General features: G+C 37.7%; 2 protein-coding genes across 7 annotated transcripts in view; one reads left to right on the forward strand and one right to left on the reverse strand.

The window, feature by feature from the left end:
* The window catches only part of LOC5567198 (whirlin), a 506699-nt gene that overhangs the window by 49995 nt on the left and 429336 nt on the right, over window positions 1–27368 (reverse strand). The window lies entirely within an intron of this gene.
* LOC5567202 (protein hunchback) lies at window positions 22981–26809 on the forward strand. Its single transcript, XM_021854222.1, has 2 exons — window positions 22981–23346; window positions 24326–26809. Exons 1-2 carry the CDS (start codon window positions 23295–23297, stop codon window positions 26353–26355), a joined length of 2082 nt encoding a protein of 693 aa, XP_021709914.1. The 5' UTR covers window positions 22981–23294; the 3' UTR covers window positions 26356–26809.

Below are 27368 nucleotides of genomic sequence, written 5' to 3' on the forward strand. Positions count from 1 at the left end.
TGAAAAGTAAAAAAGTATGCGGGAAGCCCGGTGAGTTCTCGTTTTTGATTGGATGAGGCGTTTTTTATAGCGGTCGATCGGTGGGAACAAAGCCGTAATCAAAATGGAGTTTGGCAAGTGTCGGAATCGTGAGAAGTCGCTAGCAGGAGGTGAATCATAAACTTTGATCGAGGGATGTGGATGGCTAGGTGATAGTTCTATTTTTTTTCTATCTTTATTAACGAGATTTTTAGCCCTGGGCTAGTTCATCTCGGGACCAACGGTTTTACTTCCCTTCCGAAGGAAGTCGACACTGAAATTTTTCAGTGACTATCTCGGGGATGGGATTCGATCCCAGGTCCTCGGCGTGAGAGGCGTGTGTTCTAACCCCTACACCAGGTCCGTCCCCTAGGTGATAGTTATGTTTCGTCTACGAATTCGTTTTTTGGCATTTTTTACTCAAAAACCTGTGCAAAAACTTTTGCCACGTTGACTGCAGAGTAGTTTTTTCAATAAATATCTCCGAAAATTTATTTTGTAACATCTTTGAGGACTCGTTTAGGAAATACTCAGCGATTTTTCTAGGAATTTCTAAGTATTTGATTATGAAATTTTTTCTTCATCGATTCCTCTTGAAGCCCCTATATGTGTATATCTTTACCATTTCAGAAATTATTCTTACAATCTATATGTGGTTACTCAAGGAATTTGGATATCTAACTACCAGCAATATGTGTTTCTAGATATTCTTATTCCTCAAACTCGAACAATTTCATCCGAAATTTTAAGGCATTCAGAAATCCGATAACTCTCTATCCAAAACCGTTTTGTCCCTAAATTGATCATCCCTACAATCGTTCACATCGCATGACAACCTCCTCGCTTCAAGAAAACCTCTCAAAATCTGTTTCCATGCCAACGTTCGCATCCGGAAAACCCATCATCACAACCACAATTCCAATCCCCTCGGGAAAAATCGACGAAAAGGGGCTTTTTGCCTAACTCGAAACAGAAAAAAAACGGGAAACTAAAAGAGGCAGCAGCATCATAAAACAATCGCTTCAGGGCTTGTGTGCGATGTGCGGGGGTGGTATCTCACAACACAAAAATGGGAAACTGCGTATAAGTCGTCCTTAGGTGGCAAGTCTGTTTTCCTCCTAGTCAGATCGTTATACTGGACTGTATATAGAATACTCGATGGGAAGTGAAGGGTGGATGGTCGGCCTATGTACCATCGTTTACCGCGCGAGAATAATGATTGGGGGAAAAGGATATTTTTTTTATATTTACAGAGTGAATGTGTCTGTGTTGGTCCCTTGTCGTCCCTCTCGGTGAGTATGATGGTAGGCAACTTGCCGTGGGTGAAAATAATTTAACTTTCAATTCAATCAAATTTCTTTCCATTTATGAAATAATCGCTCTAATCGATCCATTCGATACACATGGGATAAAATCGTAAAATCCTGCAGATGAAATGGGCAGATAAATTACGCTCGATGGACCGTGTCCACACCGATTTTGTGATGGCGGTGGTCAGCCAGCAGAATTCCGCTTTTGCTAGTGAGTGCTCCTGCGCTCCGAAGGGAGGGTTAGTAACATGGACGTTGTCAGGTTTTTCAAGGGTTCAAATGATCTCAAACATGTACCGTTTTGACTCATATTCCGAATACTTGAGGCTAACAGTGACTTCAAATACTTATGATGGGCATAAGTGAGCTGATATTTGTGAACATTTTAATTTATTCGCAAATTCAAACTGTTAGCTATTAGGTGCGCTGATAGAAATATTTATTTAACTTGTGAAGTATTGTTTTTACTTAAAATATGGAACAACATTTTGATTTGAATGGCGAACACTGTGTTCATTCTGCCTCATATTCCGAACAATTTGATTCAAATTTCGAACAGCATGAATTAATTGCATTGAAATTAATAATTTCGCAAATTTAATTATTTCAGTTGGTTATACTCGCTTCGAACTAGAGAATCATTACTACTCCCGAGGTTTAAAATAGATAAGAAGACGATAAAATTGAATTGCTATTGACTGCCATTTCCTGCTATGTGTATGACATATTTTAGCGAAACATTTCAACCAAATCATCATACAAAAACCGAGTGTTCGGAATATAAGTCTGTTATTTACAAATTCCAAACAAAATGGGCATTTTCAACGTTACACTCTAGAGTACAATCACTCTTTTCCACAGTAGAAAAGTGGAGTCCAAAATGCGTAATGGTTCAATTTTCCGACCATTTGGTAATTGGTTCATTTAGCGGCTTGATCAATTCCAGATTGGAGACAGTTAGAAGGTTCGTTTGGTTGCTGTCTCATTGACCGACAATTTCACTGTGACCATTAAATTCCCTTGGAACGAAGCATCACTTTGGACACCTATTTTCGGAACGGCTCATTCAGGGCTGCTCACATTTACGTTATCTCCACTTTCAACTCTCCATAGACAATAAGTTACATGTAGACCATAATACCTCACAAATATTGCAATTCGTTTTGGAGTGTTGCCAATTACCAACATTAATTTGATTATAAAAATGTAATGTCGTCCGTCCTGGAAGGGTTGATAAACTCTTCAACATAGCTTGAACCTTGTTGTTGTTGGATTTTAAAATGCTTTCACACAGTTCTTCCAACATTTCACTTGTATAAGTTCCATCAGCATCTCTTCAAGAAACAACAATCCAAGTATCCTTAGAAGAGTTTTTCAAAATATTCTGGAAGAAATTTTACTTCAGGTTAATATTCTAAGATTCAACAATAAACTATAACATTAATTTAACGAGGAACTATTCTTTGACCTTGGGGCTGTCGCGCTGTGTACTTTGTACTTTGTGTAGTTGTGATTTTTATTTTTATTTTTCAACACAGATATCCACAGACATTGAACCAGAATGTCCACCACATGTTACCCCTTGATATCCTAAACAACTTTGTCATTTTTTTTTTAAATGTATTCAAACCATCTGAGCAGAATCTCAATAGAGAATCAAAAAAGTAGACTTGAGTACTTTGTACCTTTTAATTCTGTCCTTATTACATACCATTGAAAGATACGCATATTTCCACAACCATGTGTAGCCTTCTTCAGTGTCAGTTACTCGTATCCACTATATCGAAGATGGTTTTTCTACATTTAATCTAGATCAAGAGGTATTTCATGTTGAACATGAAAAAGAAAGGATGTTGCGCGACAACCGAAACTATTTCTACCGATCCCATCTCTGTAATAACGAGATTGCTCTGAGAACACCTTCTAGGATTTCTTCAAGAATGTCTTTTCGATATACATTCTGAGATTCTTTTACTCCAGCAACTACTCCAAGAGTTCTAGAAATTTTTGTGGGTTAAGCGCATGGTGCCGTGGGGTGTGAGTTCAATTCCCTCTTAAGCCATGTGAATCTTCTCGTGAAGAACACTTCTTGACTGTATTTTCCTCAGGAGCTCTTCCCGATTTCAACATAAGTCAACTCGAGAAATTTTCAAAATATCATTGAAGAGTTTCTTAAGAGGTTTACTCCAAACATTATTTCAAGAGCTCCTTGACGAATTTGTCTAGTATTTTGTCTAAGGAACACCTTTTTTTAAACTAAGATAGTTTTCCAGTTCGAGTTGGAAAATGTTACTAAGAAAATGTTACTGTAGAAAATTTCTGGAATATTTTGCTAGATTTCACCAGAAATGTTTGTAATAAGTTGTCAGGCAAGGTCCTTGTATTGACGGGATTGAAGAAATTCTAAAATCTTCATTGTTTCCACTCAAACAATTGGCTGAATCCTCTTATATCTACCAGCAATGTATGATGTTGACAGATATCTGTATTGTTGAATGAATATCCCACAAAGTATTCGGAAATTTCTTATTACCAATGTTTTACTCCTAGTGAGCTAGAAACATACAAAGCATCTTATAATGGCCATTTTTGTGAATTCCTAAAAATATTGCGAACATCTTTTGGAATCATTCAAGGAAATCATTAACGAACTCCTTAGAAAATCTTTGAATAATCGCAGGCGTGATTTTTTGTTGAAATCTTTCGAAGTATCTGACCTGCAAAATTTATTGTTGAATTTCGAATAATTTCTTATTGCACTTTTACGAAGTATCATAGTAGAATTTTTGATTTAACTGTGGGGCACTACAGACGTAATTTTTTGGTGCATCGACCAAGTATACTTATTGGCATTCTGAGATCTTTGGTTACTTTATACGTTATTTATAACTGCACTGCAGAAACAAACTACACTGTTTATCATTACCATCAAATATCTGTTTAGAGTAAGAGACTTTCACTCCAAATATTATAGAAATCGATTAATGTTTGGGAAAATTATATTTGTTTGTTGTTTTTAAGAGTAAACATTTTATTTTTCAGTTAAACTATTCATTGCATCAAATATCATTAGATTTCTTATGATAGGGTTTAGTTTGGCCTACCGTAAAGATGCTTCGAGATGTATTAGTTTTTGCATAGATGTTTTGAAACAATTCTTGATCCGAGTAGTGAATGATCTTTCGGTAGTGTCGGTAGTGCTTGTCCCTGAGGGGGTGGGCAGAAGAATCAATCGTGTTACGCGTCTTTGTTTGGGCCACTCACGATTTGGACAGTCGTTAAGGTAATTATAAAACGAAGCCACACCTCAAATTTTCAAGAGCACAAGACTTGAGAACCAATTTTTGATTCTGGGGGTGCGAAGTGGATATCAACAAGCAGCCGAGCTGCTGTCAAGCTAATTTTTTCATGAAAATGATCCGAGTATGGGAGGGGGTCTAAAATTGTCAAATTTTGCGTTACGTAATATTTGAATCATCCCTTAAGTGTGCACCTTGAAAACGGTTTCGTGCGAGACGAGCAAACAAGCAACGGTTAGCACTGGTGGAAAAATTGTGTTCAAATTGAAAGACCAAAACGCTCGAGTTCATGATTTTCCATCAGAATCATCATAGTCACCGATGACTGAAATATGTAATATTTTTGTTTATACCGAATGAACTGTCACGATAAATTTGATCGGTTCGACGGATTTCGCGCGAAATTGCATTGGAAAACTTCAAAAATGGATTGAACCACTGATTAATGGTGTGGGATGCATAGATGGGAATCGCATACATTGAAATCTTGAAAATCTTAGCAATGGAAGTAGATGAAAAAACCGAATTTAGTACTATACCATTTAATTCCACTAGAGTTTGTATCCTTTGACAGATACGCGTATTTCGACCTCAACTGTAAGGCCGTCTTCAGTGTCGTGTACTAGACTCGACTTAGTCGAGTCTAGTACACGACACTGAAGACGGCCTTACAGTTGAGGTCGAAATACGCGTATCTGTCAAAGGATACAAACTCTAGTGGAATTAAATGGTATAGTACTAAATTCGGTTTTTTCATCTACTTATAGGTATTCTACTAAACAGCTCGAAGATTTATTATTAGCAATGGAAGAAAGACGACCCGTAGCATACCGTGGTGCATCGATACCCGGACGCTTAAGGTGCCACAAATGTTTAAACTCTAATAATAATATCCTCAATGTAATATTGCTTCATAGATTGTTTCAAGCCAGATCTTCCCAAAACTGATAACATATTTGGTAAAAATCAGGATTTTAACATAAAAAACAGTCAAATACTGAAACATGTCTTGTCTGTAAATCCGGACACCTTATGCAAATGATGTCTTTTATTCCGGACACTTTTGGATCAAAATCCGGACAACGGTGTTATAGCATGTAATATCCGTTTAATTTTAATGAAATTGAAGAAATATCATAATTTCATAAAAAAAATGTCAAATTTTTACCCTCATAAACCTTCACTGCATGAAAACCAACCACACGAAATAGACCCGGTACAAATCGCATGAGTCGTTCTGTAGGTATTCGAGAACAAACATTTAGCGTCCATTTTTACTATTTGCCTTACCTATAAGACATCATAATTTAGCAATTGAGCATAGTTATGCAAACAAATACTACTATTTTTGGGTATATTAAATTTAACCCTTCTTTGGGAAAATTAAAATTTGGAAGTATTATAACTTAACATGGTTAAATATTGGGACACAAGTTTATTCAGCAAAAGTGTGGCCAATACGCTGGATTTTATTTATATTTATTTCTTTAAACAGTTGTAGTTTTTTCTGGAAATATTGATTATTCCATAAATTCGAACTTTTATCCCACCTTACTCTCATCTTTTAGCGGCTCCTAATGGAAAAACTCAAGAAGCTCTGAATGAGCTCTAGAGCAAGTTCTAGAAAAAAAATCTCTAGAAGCAAAATTAGAGGGATTTCTAAGAGGAAATGTCAAAGATGTTTGGAGGTGTTTGCAATGGTTTCGATTAATCCCAAAATGCATTTCCTCGAGAATTTTTCGAGGGAAAAATCATTAAGCAACTATTTGGTAGGTTCTTTGATGGATTTAGTGGAGCAATTTAGTGACTGAATCTGATAAGATAATTATTAAGAGAAATACTGCTCAGCAATTATATTTCCATCAAATTCATGTTCTGACTGCAACATTAGCTGTACAAAATTTCAGCTTCGAATGGGTATTGATGAGCTCAAGGCTATATTCAAAAAAATTAATTGCTTCCCATACTGACCAAAAATACACATTTGGTGCTCCATTTCCTCAATGTCTAGGTCTACTTTTTTATTATTAAGGGCTTTTGTTGCGGTTGTGGGCAGAATATTTAATGTAACGTCCTGAGGAACTGTTGAAAGTATCACAAAAAATAAAAGAATGGTAATATTTTCAGATACATGAACGGTAAATAGGAAATTACTTGAATAAACTTGAAGATTGTCTTCGATTTGGATTAAATTTTACACATGTTTCCAGTATGGAAATGTTGATTTTAGAGAAAAAATATTCTATGAAAAAGTTATATTTAACCGTTTGAACTACAAGGAGAAAATAGATGTTCTGAAAAAAATCTTTACTATAATGGAATATTCAAATATAGAAACCCATTTTCAATAGACTTAATTTTTTTAATATTGAATATTGAAGGGAAACAGATGTTTCGGATGAAGTTCCACGGTGGATTTTTTTTTTTTAGATCAACTTTTGGCCGAAAATCTTTTTTTTTTGTCAAAATAAATACGTGTTGATAAATTAACACGAATCTCAGATCTATCCTTAACCATAGGGATTATCATGATCATTTCTCTAGAAAGAGTAATTTCCGAGTTATTTCAAGTCTATTGCAAGAAAATATTAATCAAATAATGAAATCGACCATTTCCCATAGTTGTTCGCGATTCTTCATCAAGAAAAAAAAATCAGTAGAGAGAAATATAGCCTATACTTTTGTAACATATTGTACTTGATGAAAAAACGCCAAGAACTTATAAAAAAGGCTTATTTTATAATTAAATTTATATATTTTGCATAAAGCTTGAAATAACTTGAAAATGGCTGTTTCTAGAGAGCTGATCATAATTATTTTAATGGTTAAGAATCATTTCAAAAATCTTATATTATCATAACACGGAGTATACCCCATTAGGCCTAAAGGACGTTAGGCATAAAAACATTAGGAATAACAAACGTTAGGCATAATGGACGTTTGGCATACAATTCCATTTGACAAATTTTTGATCGGATAATATTTTGAGTCCATTGACAAACTACATAACGCTGAAGAAGGTGAGTAGGTGTCTTTGAGATGTTATAGGTTATATCAAATCCGCAATATGCATACACAAAACTAAAGAGGTAGGTGGGGGTCTTAGAAGTGTTGCCACTTCTAAGACCCACCTAACTCTCTAGTTTCGTGTATGTGTATTTCCGCGTTACAAAATTTGAGAATGAAGATGTCGCGAGATATACAAGCAGACAATAACAATAATGATCATTCCAAAATGCAGATCAAACCATTTTCGTTAACTATCAGTAATTTTTCAGGTTTTCAATCTTAGTGTAATTCGTTTTCATGAATAAATTACATTTATATGTGTTATATTTCCCCAGAAAGTACGTGTCAAACTTCAATCAATCAACATGATTGGTAACACCATCTTCAAATGTTATTTTCTGATGATATTCTTGGCGTACACAGCTAAAAATATGTTGTAAATTTAAGTTTATTTTCATGCACATATTAAGAGCATGAAAATATACTGCAATGTCAACTATAAATCGCTTATTTTTCAATTTAATACATTTTGAATTTACACTATCATGTAACATTCAAGCGCTTTGGTTGAAAATCAAAAGAAATGCCGAAAAAATAAATGAATTTGGTTCATTTTTACTCAATGCCTCAGTTTACACAACAATGGAATTTAAATATTTTTATCTGTGTACATTCAGAGCTAGCTCATCAATTCTGAGAACACTTCCTTTGTCTTTATAGCAAATATTTGTTTTGCTGATTTTCAATTGATTACAAACTAGCAAAGAGTTTGATATAAACTCGAATTTGTATAAATGAATCAAACAGAGTAAGAAGTCCTTGAAAAGTCCCTTTTCGGGAGATATCTTGTCATCAATGATATATAGTTAATATTGATAATATAGTAATAATATTACCTAATAAGAATAAAGTATAATCATATCGATGGAATCATTGAACAAGTCCTGTAACTGTTGTTATAGCTCCAATAGCTCCTGTTAAAGGTCAAGGGCTATAGCTACAATGCCAATAACTATTATAAAATTATGACTCGAGAGAACAGCATAATATGAAAGAAGGAAAAACTTGAGATTATTTTAGCAGCTCTTACTTTCACATTCAATAAAAAATTGATCATAAAACTATGAAGAACAGCCTATAATTTAAAGAAGGAAAAATATATGATGGAGCACTACAGAACGTTACAGAAACGTTTCAACTGTTGAATGATAGCTTTCTTTGCCAAAGTTGCCATTTTGCATTCGTATATTGTGTGGCACAAACGATTTGAATTATAACAAGATCCTGGACTAAATGAGATTCGAGCCCATACACCTTGCTTTTTAGATATAGACGTTTTTACGAGTCTAAGGAAAGATCTGTTAATTATCCTCATCACTTTAATAGTTTTTCTGCTTGAATGAGGTTTTCAGGGGATTCACAACTGTAGAGCGATACTCTTTGATCAACACTTCTCCCAATGAAGCCTTTTACAAGAATCAAATAAATCAGCCAATTGCTAAAATAATTCCAATTTTAATTTTGAAAATTATGCCTTAATTATGAAAATGGACAAGTTATGCCAAACATCCATTATGCCAAATGTCCATTATGCCTATCGTCTTTATGTCAGTCGTACTTATGCCAAACGTCCGTATGCCTAACGTCGTGCACCCCATAACACGTATGACTGAATCGGGAGTTTGTAAATAGAATTGCATCGTAAATTCAATCACTTCGTAAAACGATGTTTTGCTTTTTGGAGTCTGCTTGCAAGACATTATTTTTTATTATAGGGAAAGTGTACCAGTTATGGCCATAGTGGTTCCCTATTTGGCCATATGCAAAATTTGGATAGCTTTTACATTTTTAATCTCTCTGAATGTTTAAACATCAAGATTTATCCTTTATTTTATTGCTAAAACATAAAAGATTTTTCAAAATGTGAAGGCATTCAAGATATCACGTATGGCGAAATAGGGAACCACTATGGCCATAACTGGTACACCTACCCTATCTAGAAATTGGGCTTTTTCAGTAAGCAAATCAGTACATAGCACAGTAATTTAAAGTAAATATGTGTAAGTTAAGATCTTCCAACAATTCATTGGAGTTTGTGCATATGATTCTCATGAGTAAATGGAGATCCATTCACAATTTCTAAGTACAAAAATATCTCGTTATCAAAGTGAGTACAACAGGTGTTCTAGTTCATCCAATATATATAATTTCCTATATCATTCCAATATATATAATTTCCCATATAATCGCCTCAAATCAATATGAGAGCTCCGTAAAAAGTACAAAAAAATATGTAATAAAAGATTTCGTAAGTTAAGTTTAAATGTATCGCAATCACAGAAAATGTCTAAAGACTCCGATATATCTAGACATTCTCTGTGACTCATATATAAACATTTAGAAAAAATCTAAATGGGATTTGCAAGAAAATAAACTGAGCTATTACAAAGGACTCGCTGTCCCCCTCTGACTACATCCATAGTGAGTAAGAGATGCATTCATTCCGATAAATTATGAGCAAGGATTAGGCATGATCCCTCTATGGTGGCGGTGACGAAGTAATGCACAAGCAACAGCAGTGGATGCAGTACTGCTAACGCCATAAGGAATGGCTATCGTTATGACGCATGTTTGTTGCTCAAACGCCTAGCTCTTATCGGGAGTCGCATCTTCTATCTTACCAGAGAGTTCTGTTTGCACCTAGCTTCAGTTCCCTGCTTTTGTTCTCGAATAAGGAACCAGATCTGCCTGATGAAAGGAATGAAGCACTTGTTTCCCTGCAGTGCGAAGCGGGTCTTCTTGTTTTTTGAGGAAGACGACAAAACGTCCATAATCTTAAGTCAATAGGGGCAACTACAAGTGCTTACCACTTATAGCCAACGCACCACTCTCTGTTATCGGAACACACGAATGGAGTGGAAGAAGAAGAAAAAAGCAGTGAATATTGTCTCAGCTCTGCTTGGTGATTCGAATAAATGTAAAAATAAGTTGATTAACTTGTTTGCTTTCGGATGATGTGTTTGAACGAGATTCGACTCGACGAGGGCTACTTTCAAAGTTTCCTACAAGTCACAAGACGACCGGCTGTTGAGCCTATTATAATTCTCATTTTGCATTCCTTCCAGAACTTCTGCCCGCAGCCCAAAAACGCACTAGTCTAATTACATAACCCATCTAGTTTATGGGTCAATCGTAATTATAAGCTCGTTCACGAAAGCCAAGAGGTTTGTTGTCGCCAAACCCCGTTTTACCCACGCGCTTTCACCTAAAATACAAAAATTTTGCTACCTAATTAACCTCGTCCACGAAAACGGAATGACGGACACACGTCGCAATTCAAAAATTACTCGTCATGCTTCTGTTTTACCTCATTCTTGCATTGCAAAAGGGCACCCAATAAAATGAATGGTGGATAGGGGACGAACGACGACGACGACGACTGAACCTTAATTAGAATAAATAGAAGTTTCGTCAGCTTGTGAAAACATTTCCATTCATAGTGGCGGAAACTCATGAAAATACGCAAAAATGTCCTCTTCAGCTCCGAAAATGGTAGTGTTTGCTGTCAAGTTGTACAACTATCATAATAGAGATAAATAGATGTGTCGACAGTGGCGACGTGCCCACCCACAGCAGAAGGGCGACGATGAAGCCTCCTTGAATGCATTATTTGCCTTAATAATTCAAATCGATTCGGGAGCGAAGGGCTAGTCAGTTGAGGGAAACTGCACCCCGCTCTGAGTAATCTCTCAGGATGCTGGAAGATAGAAGAGTAATATCTCATCTCCCCAGTGTCCAACTTAAATGAGATAACATTTACTTTCGGGAACCTTGAAACATAACTCGGCAACAAGCTTATAAAATACTGTTATACAGAAAATTACGAATTGACTGCAGGATTTGATATTTTTAATCAGTCCAAAGTTAATTTTCATTCAAGAGCCTTTGCTCTTCTTGAAAATATCTTTAAAAAATTAAAAGAATACCAGACAAGATTGAAAAGTAGGATATTTGTTTTTTTTTTGTTAACGTATTTTTTTCGAAAATATTAATGAGTTTGTTGTAAATACAAGCGATGATTGAGATGGGCAAAATTTTGAACATATTCAAATTCTTATAATTTATTGAACATATAATTGAATTGGATGTATCCAGAAGCATTCGACGACAAAACTTGTATAATTTCAGTAACTTGCTTGGCCATGCATTTTGGTTACCGGACACCGAAAATGTTTCGGATTTTTCGAGGACATATTTTAATCCTATTTTGCTGTCGCTTTTAAATAAGTGCGGTTTGAAGTTATGTAGATGTTTAGGGTGGGCACTAGTGAGGGACAAAATTTAGATTCTCGCTCCAGTACACTTTTAGGATTGCACTTAGGTCCCATAACAACTGTGCAAAACTTCAGCTCGATTGGAGAAACTATATTTTAGCGTCAGCCGTTCAAAGTTTGTATGGGATTTACTATGGAAATACTTACTTTTACAAAGAAAAAATGCCAGAGGTCGCCCATTGACCTCTATAAAAATTCTGAACGCAGCCCTCGATAGGTATTTTTACGATGAAGAATATTGCCGAAGACCGCGAAACAATCCGACACTTGTGAAAAAAGTTATTCAATGAAAACCTATTGGCACGGCGACGCGACGTTGATTAACACGTAGAGGAATAACAATAATAACAAAATCGACCAAAATTTCCGAATAGTCTATTCTTAATAACTTTTTTCACAAGCATTGGATTGTTTTGCGGTCTTTGGCAATGTTGTTATCCGTAGAAATACCTATTGAGATCTGTGTTCAGAATTTTTATAGAGGACAATGGGCGATCTCTGGCGATTTTTCTTTGTAAAAGTATGTTTTCCCATAGTAAATCCCATACAAACTTTGAACGGCTGGCGCTAAAATATAGTTTCTCCGATCGAGCTGAAATTTTGCACATTTGTTATGGGGCCTAAATGCAATCCAAAGAGCGGATTGGAGCGAGAATCTAAATTTTTCGTATAACCGTGTCCCAGGCTAGTGGACACACCAAGATTCAATGTAAATCATTCAAATTATGGTCATTTCCGTAAAACTGGTTCTGGAATATACTGTCATAAATGGATGTATTTCCAATCATGTTTATATCATCCGAAACTATATACTTCCGAAAAGGGTCGTCCATAAATCACGTGGTCATTAAGGGGGTGGGAGGAGATATTCGACCAAATAATCACGAAAAGCCACGTTTGGAGGTTTATCAAGGTCAACTACGTGGTTTTATCGGATTCAAGAAAGTGTTGTTTTCACACATACTAGTTACCATTTAAGAAATCCTACCAGTGGCGCAGGAAGTGAGTAATATAGATAAGACATGTACTACGCACAAAAACACCTGGGTAGGACAGTCAAAGGATTGTCCTACCCATGATCTAACAAAAAAAAAGATATTAGCAGAAAGCTTAAAAAACCAATTGAACTATTTATCACCTGTTCAATATACATACAAACTCGATCAAGCTCGTACGTATTCTTATGGTGGATGGAAAAAAAAACAATAAGGTTTTTCGTGGTTTATCATGTCTAGTGAAGTGTGACATGAATTGTGCATGACCTCCAAAGGTTCTGGTTCATTTGAAGACCGATTGACGATTTGATGATTGCGGATATCTATAGTGCAAAGCTTGGCAAAGTAACTGTAAGAATTGTTCTAAGAAACTTCATTAACCGTTAGAAAAACTAATGGAGCAATCCTCTGTGGCATATCTGGTACTCTATGTTCTGGGACATTTTGCTGTGAGCATTCCTGGAAGTTATTCTTGTGAAGTTTCTGGAACATCCATAGAAAGTTATCAGAAATTCTTGAAGAATCTTTGAAAGATGTAATGGATAAATCTAAGACCAGTCGCATCGTGTTATACAAAGCAAGAGTGTGGTAGTGCCAGCGATTTCTTAAAGTGAGATCACTCTTGGTATAATATATCAAAGCATTGCTGAATTTCTGATCTGATGATTTTCAGACAAATTCCTATAAAATTCCCTCAGTACACTCTCGTGAAACTTTTGGCTGGTTCAGAATTGCCGTAGGAATTTTTGGGAGAATCCAGTTCATAGTTGATTCCTGAAAAATGATTTGATCAAATTCTCATTGATATTTTGTAGCAACAAAACAAAAAATATTTAGAGCAGATCATGAAGATTTTCTGAAACTTGGATGAGCTTAGACTAGAATTGAAAAATTGAAACGGAATTGAAAACGCCAGTTTTTTTTTGTTTTAATCGACGTTTCGGTCCGTTTTACCGTTTTAAAGGGCTCAATCACTGTAGTTTTCTATTCAAGATGGCTTTGCTAAACTCTAAAATGTCATGCATGCATCAATCAAGGGATATGAATGGAGTCCGGTCCGTTATAAACCATCATGGTGCGGACAATCTCATACCTTGTGAGCGTTCTGGAATTCGGTGTTACATCTTAATATAGGACAACGAATTCCAGATGACCACTTGGCTTTTTAAATTTTAGCAAAACCTTCTTGAACAAAAAACCGTAGCGAAAAAATAATAGTGAAAAAGTTCCAAAACGGACCGAAACGTCGGAAGATAAAAAACGCATTTTCAATTCCCTAAAGACCATACTAAGCCAACATGGTTCCAATGAGTTTCTGGAAGATTGTTTTGCAGATTTATTAAAGAAATTCCATCAAAATATTTGAAGGAGTTTCTGCGCGATAAAACGTTTCTCAACATCTTCAGTTTTTCAAGAAAATTTTTGCTACTGGTCGGGTCTTTTCGGTGCAAAAAAAAATCACTCATTTTTTGCTGTTCATGCATTTGTTATATAGAAATAGATGCGAAAATAAGAGCAACGTCACTGGTTGAATTGACAAGTAGTTTGTTCTCTTTTGGTCAAATGTGCTCAACAAAACTGATTTAATAGGGTATTGATATCAAGGATATTTATATTTTTATTATAAATGATAACAAAAGTTGATCCAATGAATGATCATAGAGACGAAAAGCTTTCTTAGTTTTGTAGGATCAACTGGCATGAAAATGAAGGGGTTAAAAACAAAAAGGTGTTAGTGACAAAAACCTAGTTATGAGCAAATCCATTTAGAAGTTTTTGGCTTTTTTTCATTCTTTACAAGAGAGTTAACAAAATACAAGCCAGTCTTTTAAGAAATATGTTACTTTTATTGTTAAGCGAAAAATATACCTGAAAATATCATGGGAAAGCTTAGAATCAGTAGAATTTGCCAATATGCTCAATGTTGTGACCTAAATGACCCTAGAGGTTAAAAGGTCGTTAATATAAAAAAATGCTCAACTCAAAATCGAGCAAAATGTCACTTACACTCCTTTGCGTTTGGGCCCCTCAAATATTGCCACTTTAAATTCCCAGCCTATGATTCCATAGGATTAAAAATATTTATAGCATTACTGTGGACTAAACAATTGCCAACGTTTGTCCTACCCATGGTTTTGAACATGGATATGAAATGCCTCTGAATTCTACCGAGCATAATTATTTGATAAATTCTCTTATCATTTACCGTACCTTTTCCTCAGCAATCCTAATTTTGTCAGAAATTTTAAGCATTTACAAAACACTTTAAATCATTTTAAAATTTCCCTTAGGGAAAGGGGTGGTAAATTAAACACCTTAAGGATATCTTGCTTCTAATGAAAAAAAAAAAACGATGAATTTGTATAGATTGATCGCACTACATCACAACATCAGGCACTATGCAGGTAAAATGAACAGTTGTTAGTGGTATAATGAACATCATAAAAAATACGTGAAAACAAATTTTTATTATGTATTATATTAAGTGTCAAAAGTATCTGATTTGACATCATTTCATTACGATCAACCTCAAACCTCAAGACTTCCGAGCTTTAAATAAAGTCAGTTCTGATTTTTGAACGTGGTTTTCTAAAATCTTGATTTTCGTCGATGTTATGTGAACTTCAATTTATTTCCGTATCAACACGATCACTCTTATTTATGTTCTGAATCATCCATGCGTGATAAAAAAAATCATTGAAGTTTGTTGACGATCCCGAAGCATAGTCAGAACTATTAGATGCACTGATTACTTTTAGTAGGTTTCAGGTGCCCTAGGGCATGGGGCCTATTGAAACATAATGAAAGTCATTTCAATATGGGTATCAAACATCAAGATTTTTGAAGCTCACAAAGCAAAGCTAAGAAGGTGTCTGCGTTAGATTCTCGGTCGGTCCAGGTTCAGGATCTTTTCGTGATGGAAATTTCCCCTAGGCATAGAGTTTCATCATACACCCGATTCTGTTTTTGCACGGGGGATGCGTACCGTGTAAAAAAAATCCGTGCAAAAAAAATCCATGCAAAAACAGAATTTGCTACACGATATACGAATGCGAAAATGGCGACTTTGGCAAAGAAAGCTCTCAGTTAATAACTATGGAAGTGCTCATTGAATATTAAGCTGAGAAGCAGGCTCTGTCCCAGTGAGGACGTAATGCCAAGAAAAAGAAGAAGCATCTGGAAGCACTTTCAGAACCACCGCCTATCTACCGTGACTATTTTTTGGAATCCCCACCATACACATGATTTTTTTTCAATTATCTAGATGACAGCAAAGTGTCAGTGAATATTTGACCGTTTTCAATACAGTAAGGACCCGATTTTGTCAGCCCCTCGATGAATTTTAGGCTGACAAAATGGGGAACCTAACAAAATCGGGTCGTTTTATTTTGTTCCTGTTTTTCAAATTTTGACGTGTTACATGGTAACATGGACTTTTAAGAGGGCGATGGACATGGGCGTAGCCAGTTTTTTTTATCAGGGGCTTCTCCCTCCCTTATGAGTGCTTCGTGAAGCCCAAGCAGGACAGTTCGGGTTTGCGTCGTCCGATAGATTTGGCTCACGGTTTCGCGCGTGTTTTCGGCTCCTAAGATTTTTTTTTCTGTTTTGGAGCGTCTTGCTGGGTAGGTATTTGGAAGGCACAAGCAAGACGGTTTGTTTTCGGGACGCCAAGAAGTTTTGCTGTCAGTATCAGTTTTGTGTTCAGTCGAGGATGGATTACCAACTGGTGAGTTCGTTTCATTCTTGTGATAACACATATTTTCTTGAAAGCGTAACTTTTAAGTAATTTTAAAACAAACTTTGTATGGTTCGTCACTATAAGTGTCGGCATTATGTTTTTTTCTTATACAATTTCAATATACATATATTTGTCTCTTTTATACGTTATTAAAAATTATCTTTTGAATTGTTCGACATTGTGAATATTGACGTATTTTTTAAACTTGTACCATATCGAGACAAAATGCACAGTAATACTCATATGTAATTTTCAAACAAACTATGTATAGTTCGTCACTACAAGTGTCGGCATTATTCCTGTTTCATATAATTTAAAATATATACATGTAATTTTCAGTTTTCGTCATTAATAAAAACATCTTTTGAATAGAGTAGTGTTTGATCCTTCGACCTTGACGCTTGCTCCTGCGGGGGCGGGCGATGGGGGCAGGATCAAACTTGTCGCGCGTCGTTCGCTCAGAGAAATGAAAAAGCGCCGTGGATCGCTAGTAGTGTTTGATCTATTGATCGCGTCGCTTGCTCTTGCATGGGCGAGTGACGAACACTTGTTCGGCGTTTAATGCGATTATCGAATTATTTCGCGAATCCGGTTAGGCGTGATTATATCATGGCTCGCATCACCAAACATTGGTGACTCCCAGATCTTTACCTTATCCCACTAACCCAATATCCTCTCCACGACAACCGTGGAGATGCAGAGGTGATCTCGGTCTCTAGTAACAACGGTAGTCACACTAACATTCCTTCCCTTCCCCGATGACCGTAAGGACGTGGCCGGCGCCGTTATTGACTTTTAAATTTGAGCTCTCGATTTGTGCACATTGAAGAATGGTAAGCTAATCCCAAGCCCCATTCATTAATTCCCTGTGCAACTTCGATTGTTCTGGTCAATCACGGAGTAGCAACTACGAATTGTACGGTCATCTATGCTTATGCTTATGCTTATGCTTATCAGGGGCTTCTCCCTCCCTTATATTGGTAATATCGATTTTTAACACTTAATAAAAGGCATTGCCATTGTCCCCTCTGACTAAGGAATGGTGCACAAATTATGTCACGCTAAATTTCAACTTTTTCGACCCCCTCCCCCCCTTTGTCACACTTTTTGTACCAGTCTTCCGAAAAATTTGAAAGGCTTGTCACGCTTGACTTGACCACCTACCACCCCCCCCCCTGGAGCGTGACGTAATTTGTGCATGACCCCTAAGCCCATGCGTGCATGACATCGAACATCATCATCAATTTTAATGTAAACGTTGTAAAACATGACGATAACAATTTTTTGACAAATTTATTATAGGCTGACAAAATCGGGTAAAAAAGCTGACAAAATCGAAGGTAGACAAAATCGGGGGCTGACAAAATCGGGTCAGTACTGTATTTGCTTAACCCGTATCCGACCGGGTTAAGAAAAAAAATTCAAAAAATTCTCGTGAAGCTATTTTCTATCCGATTTGCAAACTTCTTTAACTATATGAAATCCAAACTCTTCTATTTTTCTATGCCGGAGAAAGTTGTCCAAAATTTTGCCTGTGGCCGAGTTATTCCGGTGTCTTCATGGGTCAAGTCGGGTTAAAACTTGATCAACTTTCTTTTCCAAACAGTTTCATAATGCTAAACTGTCATTTAACAACTCAAGTTTTGTAGGAACAGTCAATCGTTTAACATGAAAGATATTCAAGTGATTTAAGGAGTCTCTTTAATGGGAGTTTCCTTCAAAAACTGAATTATGCTTTCCGGAAGATCCGGAACATCCGTAAAAGTGGTCGAATCGTTTAAAACGACTTGGAAAGCGCGGCTTTTTTCATTCTCACTGGTTTTCAACATACATGGACATAACCAATGCTTTGACTGCATAAGCCCATCTATGGCCATTAGGGGGCTCACCGGAAGATCCGGAATATCCGGCAAAGTGGACAATTCGCGTGACTTACCCTACAACACCGCAATTGTTGAAAATTCATTGTTTTCACGTGCCATAAACAGTATCAGTATTTAGGCCACCATGTGACTCTAGTTGGCTACTGAGTGGTCCCCCAAACGATCCAGAACGTCCGTAAAACAGGCCTTGTCATAAAAGATGATTTGGAAATTCTCGTTGTTTTTATTATCGTCTGGGAGACCACTCAGTAACAAACTAAGGCCATGTGGTAGACTCGATACTGATGCTGTTTTTAGTGCGCAAAATTAACAAGTTTTAGATAAATTGCAAGTTTCTAAAATGAGTTACGCAAATTGTCTACTTTTCCGGATGTTCTGGATCTTTCGGTAAACCACCAAGTGACCATAGCTGATCATAAAGCTTTTGAAATATTAGTTTCGTCCTTGAATGTAGAAAACTATTGTAATAATAAAAACAACGAGAATTACCAAGTCATCTTTTATGACAAGATCTGTAAGTCAATATTGAAGTTAAAATTTTGATGTGGTCTTCAAAAATGTATCTTTATTTCAATCAAGATTGCAACCGTGCCGGATTTGTGCTTCGGGGAGCCAGGGGTCAGATCTAGTATAGGGTGCCCTGAATATGAAATTCAGCGCATTTTTTCGCGCCATAAGCTGATGTTTTGGGCTTCGAATTTTGTATTGAATGTCCAATTCAAATAAATTGAAAATTTTCCCACTTTTACTGTTCAAATTATCGGGGGAGGAGGAGATCACTTTGTCTTTCTTTTGTTTGAATCCTTTGATTTGTTTTTAGGCTTGTAACTTTATCCATGACCCTCTCCCCTTTTGCAGTGTGACATAATTTGTGCCCGAAGGTATATATGAGAAAATTGGATTTTAAGGGGTGTTGAGATTATTTAATTATCAGATTCTTTGTTCAAAACTGAATCCAAAACCAAATTTTCAAAAAAGTTCGAAATCCGGAAGTATTAAAAAAAAGAAATAAAAATTTGGGTATCTTTTCTTTAAATTCGACGTGAACTCGTCAACAATACACCGTGAACAAGATCATGTTTATGCATAAACATGATGGTAGTTCATGGTGTATTTTTGACAGTTCACGTTTTCCAGAACTCTTTTTTGAGCATGCTTTCTTCGCACCATGGTCTTCTTTGCAATTTGTAAACATACTGTGCACAATAAACAAAAACCACTCAGATTTTCGGTAAAAAGTGGGCTGTCATTACCGTGCTGCATCGAATTTCCGGACACTAGCCTTTTTCACTGTGTTTTGAGACCAAATGCCTGTGTTTCGCCTAGAATGCATAATTAAGATGCCTTATGCAATCTTCATACAAATAAATTGTCGGAAAAATAATTTCTAGGTGGTTTTATGTCGTGTCCGGGATTCGAAGCATCTGGACACTTTGAATCAACACGATATGTTATCCGTATTGCAATGAACGATATTTTTTGCGATTTTTATTGATTTCTTGCAATATTTTTCGATTTAGTCGTGCGAAAAATCTAATGAATACTGCTGTGCTCAGAAAACGTTGAGCTACCAAATGGAAACAAAGCTTGACAAATTTTGAAAAAAAAAACGCAAAAGCCTAATTGTTTATGAAACATTATTATCATGATCTGTTTGGGAATTAATCTACACACTTCAAATAAATCGCAGTATCCTGTGAAATAAATCACCGATTTTGAACTGTAAACAACAAAAATTCAGATTTTTTTGTGAAATCAAATATTTTACCGACAAAATACGGGAAATCGGCTATTTTATCGGAGAAATTCCGTGAAATCTGCTATTTTACCGAAAAAAAATCCGTGAAACAATCAAATTTACTGTTACCCTGTGAAATACTAACGAACAGTTCGGTTTTCACCGAACTTCTGTGAAATCGGGTGACAGCCACTCTGGCAGGCATCAGCTTCCTTTTGTTTCAGTGAAAGCTGGCTTAGTGGTAGCAAGCCTGGTTGCTGATCGGCAGGCCTTGAGTACGATTCCTAGTCGAACCATTTTTTTGTTTTTCTTTATGATTTTGTTCAATGATTTTACAGATTGTTCACCGAACCTTCAGCTGTTGAGATTACGGTGAAATATAACCATATCCGTTTTTTTTTTTAATTTTTTTTCTCTTTAGATGAGTTTAGTACTAATTTATAAAAGAGGAAATGTATGTTTATTATTAGTCACGCATTTTATATCCCCCTTAGCAGAAGTGGGTGCGAGTAACTGACACTGAAGTAGACTGCAAATCGTGTTGGCAATTCACGTATATGTAAGAAAAGCAATAATGACGAAATTAATGGATATAAAATACTTAAATTAGGGGCCCAGATAGCCATAGCAGTAAACGCGCAGCTATTCAGCATGAGTATGCTGAGGGTCATGGGTTCGAATCCCGCTGGTCGAGGGATTTTTCGTAGAGGAAATTTTCTCGATTCCCAGGGCATAGAGTATCTTCGTACCTGCCACACGATATACACATGCAAAAAATGGTCAATCGGCAAAGAAAGCTCTCAGTTAATAACTGTGGAAGTGCTCATAAGAACACTAATCTGAGAAGCAGGCTTTGTCCCAGTTGGGACGTAACGCCAGAAAGAAGAAGAAGAAAATACTTAAATTTAGCGTAAGAGCGATTGTTCATACTTAAAAGCATGGAACAAAATTTTGCTTCGAATGCCGAATACTAAGTCTATTTTGTCGCATATTCCGAACACCTTGATTTAAATTCCGAGCGGCAAAAAAAATCGTATTCTAATGAATAATTTCATTACTAAACTTATGGGAGCAAGATTTAATGACCTCGTAAAAACCTTGTAAAACCTTGATGAGATAAGTGGAATAGGATACAAAAAAATAGATTTATTGAAAAAATAATAGCTTTTTTGGAAATGTTTTTAACAATTTTGTTAAAAGCATAACGAAGGAGCAGTATACTCGGTAAATTTATAGATTATTGTCTTAGCAAGAGACGAGTAGTATTTTCGAACGATTTAAAAAAGGATTGAGGGTTTTGAGAAGGCATTTCGATAAAACGTTTGTAACATCTTCAAAACATTATTACTTTTGGATAGTAAAAGATTGTTTTCTGGTGTTTCGTCAGTTGCCTTTTTTTGAGGATTGATTGTTGTGGTAATGAAATCATCACACTGGAATCTATCCCTGAAGAAGGCAAAAGTAAATTGACGAGATTTTTACAAAAATCTCTCCTGAACAGGTAGAAAGTGTCTACCACATTACAAAATAGAGATAAATATTCAATAGTCGGATACCAATTCCTGAAAAGGATTTCTAGCTGCATTCTTTAAGAATTTATCATAAATGATCTAGATCTAGATAGAGCTTTGGTGAGATAGAGATCTTACTAAAACACATTGATGATCGGTAAAGTAATTCACCTAGGCTTTTCAACTAAATCCTTCAGGAATAAAATTCCATGAATGTAGCTGTGAATCAAATTCGGTCCACTTCATACAAAACATCTTTTATTAATTTCGGTTAACCACTATGTTGCTAACAAGTTCTAAATTTTCTTTGCATCTCGCAAGCAGTATTCGTTTTATTGATTGGGTATATTGGCCTAAACGAGGTTAAATCATTCAGGTTTAGTGTCACATATATCCTTTGATTAAAAGTATTAAAATATATGAACAATGTATTAGAAACATAATATTAATTATTTTGAAGTTAAACTATACGTTGAAGCGAACATCACCTTTGTTGCTTCCTTATGCCTTAATGAAAAAGGCATCCCCACCTTTAACGGGCGATTCATTTTTACCCACACGTTTTCCTCAATGGCCATGTGCTATCCATTATAGTTTTTTTTTTTTTCGTTTTTCCAATTTTTCTCCACCCCTTCGAACCATCGTCGCTCGTCCGTGAGTTGCCCTCTCTTCATCCTATCCTACATGTTGCCTGCCTGAAGTTCAATGTTACTGCCACTACTGCTGACTGACCCTTACGCATTTTCCCGGCTTCCCTGTATGGGTAGCACTCTGAGTTCCACTCTTTCATTCATCCCTCTTCAGCCGAAGAGAAAAAATCGAATCACTTTCGTTTTCATTGTCCCGTGCTCCTTTTCGGTTCACATAGATCTCTAGATCCACTCACTTTGGGACACTCGTCCTACTAGTCGAAAACAAGAACCACTCACCCACCACCATGGGCCACTCACCGTCACCACACTGAGTAACCGACTATGTCGTAGGATTGTTGCTGCAATTGCCTTTTTTTGCCTGTTCCCTCTTCATTCGACCTAGCTGCCGTCCTCCCGCACCCCGCCTCTCGCCACAGTCCTCAGCGACATCAGGCGGCGATGAGGGTCATCCCGAAAAATAGAAATTCAATGCACTCGTCACCGCCGTCGGGGTCACACATTATCGGTAAAAATCTCGGTTCAGTTTTTAAAGTGATTGCAACGAGCGAGGTGGTTCGAGCCGTCAAGAGTTGGAAGCGATTGAATTGCGTGAGGCTCGAGTTGTGCGATTATTTTTGTTTTAAGGAAGAACAGTTATTTGAAATTTTGAGGGGTAAAGTGACTTCATAAGTGTTGTTAGGTAGTGTTAAACACGAAGAAGACGATTGAGCAAAAAGGATTCAGTGAATTTATCTGACATATAAAGTGATTGGGAGTGTGGATCGAACGATCTAAGTGAAACAAGGATATTTAAAAATCGGAATGAATGGTTGCTGATACGTTAAGCCAGAATCCAATCGACTTCAGTTTCCGTCAAGGTAAGGATCGAGGTCAACTCTTTGCTCGTGACAAAATGTGTATTTTTCCTGGAATCTTTTTTACGACCGGTCAGTTTGACTTGTGGCATAATTGTCTACCCTGAGCAAAAAAGCAAACACGAGGCGTTGCAGACCCCTAGAGGTAGAAAAGTCATTTTTCTTCGGCCGTTCGACCTCTGTACATTTTGCCTAAACCAAAACTAGAGCAATTCCCGTTGTTTTCGAATTTGGGAAAACGGTTACCCCGTTTCAACGAGAGGAGGGTCTTTTACGAGCTGCCGGGTGACTGTTTTATTGCTCCCAAGACCCGGCCGATGAATATTCAAATGAGGTCGTAAACGCAGACACTTGGTATTTTTTTCTCTCTCTGGTGGGATGGATGCAAGATTGTTTTCTTTTGATGATTTGTCCCTTTTTGCCGTAGAATGGGATCGAGTGACTTTCGGTTTTTGGAGAGATCAACTGTAAAGCAATAAATTTGATGAACCCCTGTTTGAAACGATTGTTGTTGAATCGGTTATGGGAGGTAATCCTTTAAAATACACAGTTATAGTGTTGTTATTCGAAGGAAATTTGATGGCCTTTTTGAGAAAATATTTATGAACGTTGTTGGCAATGATACCAAACCGTTGGCGACAAATTTTCTGGGAAGCCTTGGGCAAAAAAACGACGCTCAAGCTCTTCCCCTTTATCGATTTTCCGACCCTTCTTAATGGCAAAAAAGCAAACCAAAGAAAGGGAAAACTCATATCGAATCCATGCGGCCTCATCCCACTGTCCATGGTAAATAAAAAGCTCTCGCGATGAAAATAAAAATAATCGTCTATTCGGCTATGTGTATGCGGAAATCCTTTGCGGCACATAGGAAGGCAATTTTTCGTTTGTGGGGGAGTCACCCTCGCAGAACGCAAAAAATATCCGGCATCAGAAACATGGCGCGTTTTATTAATGGTTTTCCTCTCTGTCTATCCCCTCACAGAAATGCAGAACTTCAACTCAGTCATGGCCAGTTCATTGCTTCAACATCAGCAACAGCAGCAGCACCAGTCTCAGCAACAACATCCGTCTAGTGGGAAAAGTTGGTACGATATGACCATTAAGTCGGAACCCATGGAAGCATCGAATAACTACGGTCAACAATATCCAAACCATCATCTTCTGCATCATCATCATCAGCAGGACACTCCAATGACTCATTCCAGTCCAACATCTCCTCAAAGCATAGACAGTATGGACTCGATGAGCAGTCGAAGTCAGTACTATGATGCAAAGCCATCCAACGGAATGATGCACGGCTACAACCCACTTGGATTTAATCCACTAACCCCGCCTGGATATGCTGGACTTTTTGTTCCACCGCAACAGCAGTTAGCCAGGCAGACAACTCCGAACCGAAGTTATGTGAAACAAGAATCAAGCTACGTGACATCTACACTCACTCCAACGCACACTCCTCCGATGGACGTAACCCCACCAAAGTCCCCCAAAGAAAGTGCGGAAACTCCCGAAAAGGAAGATGACAACGGTTCAGAATGTGGAGAGTCTTACGACGGCAGCGAAGACGAAGACGGAATCAGGAAGCCCAAAATCAACTCTCACGGCAAAGTTAAGAAATTCAAATGCAAACAATGTGACTTCGTAGCAGTGACCAAACTCAGCTTCTGGGAACATACCCGAGGTCACATCAAACCGGAGAAGATGTTGACCTGCCCCAAGTGCCCTTTCGTTACCGAGTACAAACACCACCTGGAATATCATCTGCGGAATCACCAGCGATCCAAACCATTCCAATGCCCTAAATGCAGTTATAGCTGTGTGAACAAATCTATGCTCAACTCCCACATGAAGTCCCATTCCAATGTGTTCCAGTACCGTTGTGCTGATTGCAACTACGCCACCAAGTACTGCCATTCCCTCAAACTGCACCTCCGAAAGTACTCCCACAAACCGGACGTAGTTCTGAACCTGGACGGCACACCAAACCCGCTGCCCATCATCGACGTGTACGGAACCCGACGGGGACCCAAAACCAAGTCACAAAAAACTCAAAATCCAAAATCAGAGAATCAACAACCTCAACACCCCACCCAAGCTCCCCTAACTCCGCAATCCCACCAAAACATCCCCAACCAATCGGCCTTCACTCCCCCCAGCTCCCAAGCCACGAACCTCTCGCGAACTCTCCTTCCACACCAACTGCTCCCGAACCCCTTAGCCAATATGTTCAAAAACGCCGCCTCCAACAACCTCTCCCTCTTCCCGTACCTGAACCTCAACTTCCAGATGTTCGCCGACCAGCAAGCCGCTATGGCGCAACTCTCGCCCACCTTCCACCAACACCTCTCCTCGCATTTCACCGATAAACTCACCAGCGAGGACTCCTCTGAACCACCATCCAAGCCCTCTTCCATCTCCCCATCCTCACCCGTCCGCAACCCATCCACCACCCTGAGCGAAGAACTGCTCAAACAAATCACGGCCGCAGCTGCCGATAGCTCCAACCTCAAATCCTCGGAAACCGAATCCGAACCCGCACCTCCCCCAACCGAAGACCCACCAACACCTCAAACCCCCTCCGCCACCTCCACCCCAAACCTCCCACCCACTCTGCCCACCGCCACCGGCAGCACCGGGAAGAACCGCCGCAAAGGTCGGGCCTTCAAGCTAGAACGGCTTACCGACTTCACCAAAGCCCTGGAATCCGCGCCCTTACCGATGGACCAATCGGACGACGAACACTCCAACACGTCCAGTGCCAACCCCGCCGCTCCCCTCACCACCTCCCCCACCATGGTGGACTGCTCCGTACAAGCGTCCTTCGACCAGCCCGCACCCACCACCCGAAGTTTCGAGTGCAAGTACTGTGACATCAGCTTCCGGGACGACGTCCTGTATACAATCCACATGGGCTACCACGGGTACGACGAGGTGTTCAAGTGCAACATGTGCGGTGAACGGAGCGACGATCGAATCGGATTCTATCTGCACATTGCGCGAAAGGCGCACTGATATCTAGTCTAGTGGTGCAAACGGGAGACGCTGTCTGACGATGTGCGCAATCACGTCAAAGTCAAGACCGAAACAAGACGCGGAAGAAGACTGAATCTAGATCTGTAGCTGTTAGGTACGCGTGTGTGATGTTGAAACGAAACGAGCAACGAATCAAACCTCAAACTAACACTATTCTGTAAGTTAAGAACGTTTGAAATGGATGTGAAACATTGTTGTAAAAAGTAAGAGTAAAACTGTAAAACATTCTGGAAATCCGAGCAAGAAATCAAAGAGTAGGTTAAGAATTAGACAAACTAGATAAATAAGAGTGGAAGCTTCTAAGCTGTTGTTTATAAATATTGCCTAAGAAGAAAAATTGTTGTGTAATTCCATAGTTACTAGGATAAGGCTCGCTAAGTACCTATTTACCGTATTTATGAACGAAATCAATCAATAAATTATTTGAAATCCATTCCATCTTGCAAATCTTATTTAGAATGCGAAAGAAAAACATTTTCGAATAATAAAGTTGATATTATGGTAGGCAGTCGGATCTAATTCTGGGCACTAATTCACTTCGGCAGGGTTTTATTTTTTAAACTATTTGCAGCAATATGTTCCGTATATGAGTGCACCTTACTGCGGAAGATCTAAAGATTTGTCTAAAAAAAAAACCTTGATACCTAAGTGAATAATAAGCGTGCTAGTCCAGTGATTCCTAATCGGTGGGGATCCTCAAGGCCATTATGAATAAAGTTAATTTTCCTTGATTTATAAATAAATGTGTAGAGTTTCTCACTACGCTTGTTTCGGAGATGATAAATGTTAGCAATGTTCGGATTTTTTATATTTCAAACATTCTTCAAAATAAATTGGATTGATTTTTTTGTATTTACACTAGGGCGATTAAAATTTAATAATGTTTGAAATTCCTATCTCCCATACATTTCTCACCATCCTTACCATATAAATAGTGCTCTGTGAATTTTTCAGCTTTCTAGGTGGTGATTAGAGGTGGCCCAGAGTCGATG

This window comes from Aedes aegypti, chromosome 3 (genome assembly GCF_002204515.2).
Source record: "Aedes aegypti strain LVP_AGWG chromosome 3, AaegL5.0 Primary Assembly, whole genome shotgun sequence".
Taxonomy (NCBI): domain Eukaryota; kingdom Metazoa; phylum Arthropoda; class Insecta; order Diptera; family Culicidae; genus Aedes; species Aedes aegypti.

Excerpts from the sequence above, each read along its gene's own strand:
- LOC5567202 (XM_021854222.1), top strand. The coding sequence starts at position 23,295 with ATGGTTGCTGATACGTTAAGCCAGAATCCAATCGACTTCAGTTTCCGT. Across the intron at positions 23,347-24,325 it reads CGACTTCAGTTTCCGTCAAG|AAATGCAGAACTTCAACTCA; the intron begins GTAAGGATCGAG and ends ATCCCCTCACAG.